The sequence below is a fragment of the Galeopterus variegatus genome, unplaced genomic scaffold, assembly GCF_000696425.1.
Source record: "Galeopterus variegatus unplaced genomic scaffold, G_variegatus-3.0.2 Scaffold3932, whole genome shotgun sequence".
Lineage (NCBI taxonomy): Eukaryota > Metazoa > Chordata > Mammalia > Dermoptera > Cynocephalidae > Galeopterus > Galeopterus variegatus.
Genome location: NW_007730043.1, coordinates 71,862 through 73,723, shown reverse-complemented (window position 1 = coordinate 73,723; position 1,862 = coordinate 71,862). Strand labels below are relative to the sequence as shown.

The window sequence follows — 1,862 nt, the reverse complement described above, 5'->3', positions numbered from 1 at the left end:
GAATTTAAGCAGCATTGGCAGCCTGCGGACCTGCTTCTGAGATGATTGTCACTTGTTTTCTCCAGGGTAGAACATTGATGGTGGTGCTTTCTCTTTTTCTTTATTACTATTACCCCTGCTGTTCTGTTTACCTCCTGGCCCAGCCTGGCATGGGAGGAAATTCTGGGGAATGAAAAACTAAATAGGTGTTTCTCTCAGCTTTCCCACATCTCTCAACCACATATGTACATATGNTGGCTCACTCGGGAGAGTGCGGTGCTGATAACACCAAGGCCCCGGGTTCGGATCCCATATAGGGATGACCGGTTCACTCACTGGCTGAGCGTGGTGTGGCTGAGCGTGGTGCTGACAACACCAAGTCAACGGTTAAGATCCCCTTACCGGTCATCTTTAAAAAAAAAAAAAAAAAAGCTCTGACAATTTCACGCTAAAGACTTCAGAATGTGGCCACAGTAGGAAATAGAGTCATTGCAGACGTAATTAGTTAAGATATGACATCACAGTGGTGTGGGGGAGAGACTAGCTAATCCAATATGACTGGCATCCTGATAAGAAGACAAGAAGGGACATGGAAATGGAAAGAATGCCAGGTGACAAGAGGGGAGTGGTGCATCTACAAGCCAAAGAACACCAAGGCTTGCCAGCAACCACCAGAAGCTGGAAGAAGCCAGAAGTCCTCAGAGTGTACATGGCCCTGTCAACACCTTGACTGAAGACTTCTAACCTCCAGAACTGTGAGATAATACATTTCTGTTCTTTTAAGCCACACAGTTTGTGATACTTTGTTCTGGCAGCCCTAGGAAACTAATATGACCCCCCATTAGCATCTCTCAGACAATGGCTGACTGACCAAAAAGAGGAAATAATTGGTCTGTAGAGGAGATTTTTTTTTTCCAACTTTATACAATATTTGTTTTATTTCTAAAAGGAAGCACATTTGAGCAAACAGGCTATCACAGTTGTGGCAATGTTATGATATGTATGTATTATTCTTATTTTTTCACTTGCTGGGCTTGGTAACTTTTCTATGGACACAAAAAACAATGAATGACCCAGAGAGGCTATGAAATTACTGGTAAGCATAGGGCTGAGGCCTGGCCTTCGCCCACTTGTAGATGATCGTGTGTGTGAATGAACAGCTTAAACCTTGGGCAAAGCTTGTGTGGGTTGAGGGGACCAAGCTACAGACAGTGACGTGGGCTGCTCACTGCTGCTTTGAGGCTTCTCTCTTGTACATTTAATTCCCAGGAAACTGAGTATTTTCATCAGCAGCAAATCAACGATCTCATCTTCCTCTGACAGCTGCAAGGGAGAAAGAAGCAAATGATGTGTATAGAACCATCTTCTCTGGGGCTTTTCTTTCTAAGGGAAAATCACAGTTTTATTGTCTGGTTTGGTCCCAGCCTATGGTTACATCATGACTGAGGGCTGTTTTGGGGTTGGGATGGCCTCCTTCTGGGAATCCCATGGGTGTGTGCTCCCCCCTTGATTCCCAGTGGGCCCCTCTTCTTCTCTGCTGAGGGCGCCTGGGTTTTCCAGGCAACATTTTAAATTCCTAAGCTAGCGCAGAGAAAGCCTCAGCTAGGAAACTGAAGCTCAATTTAAGCAGCATTGGCAGCCTGCGGACCTGCTTCTGAGATGATTGTCACTTGTTTTCTCCAGGGTAGAACATTGATGGTGGTGCTTTCTCTTTTTCTTTATTACTATTACCCCTGCTGTTCTGTTTACCTCCTGGCCCAGCCTGGCATGGGAGGAAATTCTGGGGAATGAAAAACTAAATAGGTGTTTCTCTCAGCTTTCCCACATCTCTCAACCACATATGTACATATGCATATATATGTGTACATATGAAAACACACACA

The 1,862-nt window shown here is 44.8% G+C and overlaps 1 protein-coding gene across 2 annotated transcripts in view; it reads right to left on the bottom strand.

Moving 5' to 3' along the window:
• Positions 1-883: 883 nt before the first annotated feature.
• The window catches only part of LOC103601909 (polycystic kidney disease protein 1-like 2), a 69,986-nt gene continuing 69,007 nt past the window's right edge, over positions 884-1,862 (bottom strand). For both annotated transcript variants that reach the window (XM_008586316.1, XM_008586314.1), the window contains exon 32: positions 884-1,302. In XM_008586316.1, coding sequence (XP_008584538.1) covers positions 1,141-1,302 — 162 coding nt within the window. In that variant the 3' untranslated portion in view covers positions 884-1,140. The remainder of the gene's footprint in view (positions 1,303-1,862) is intronic.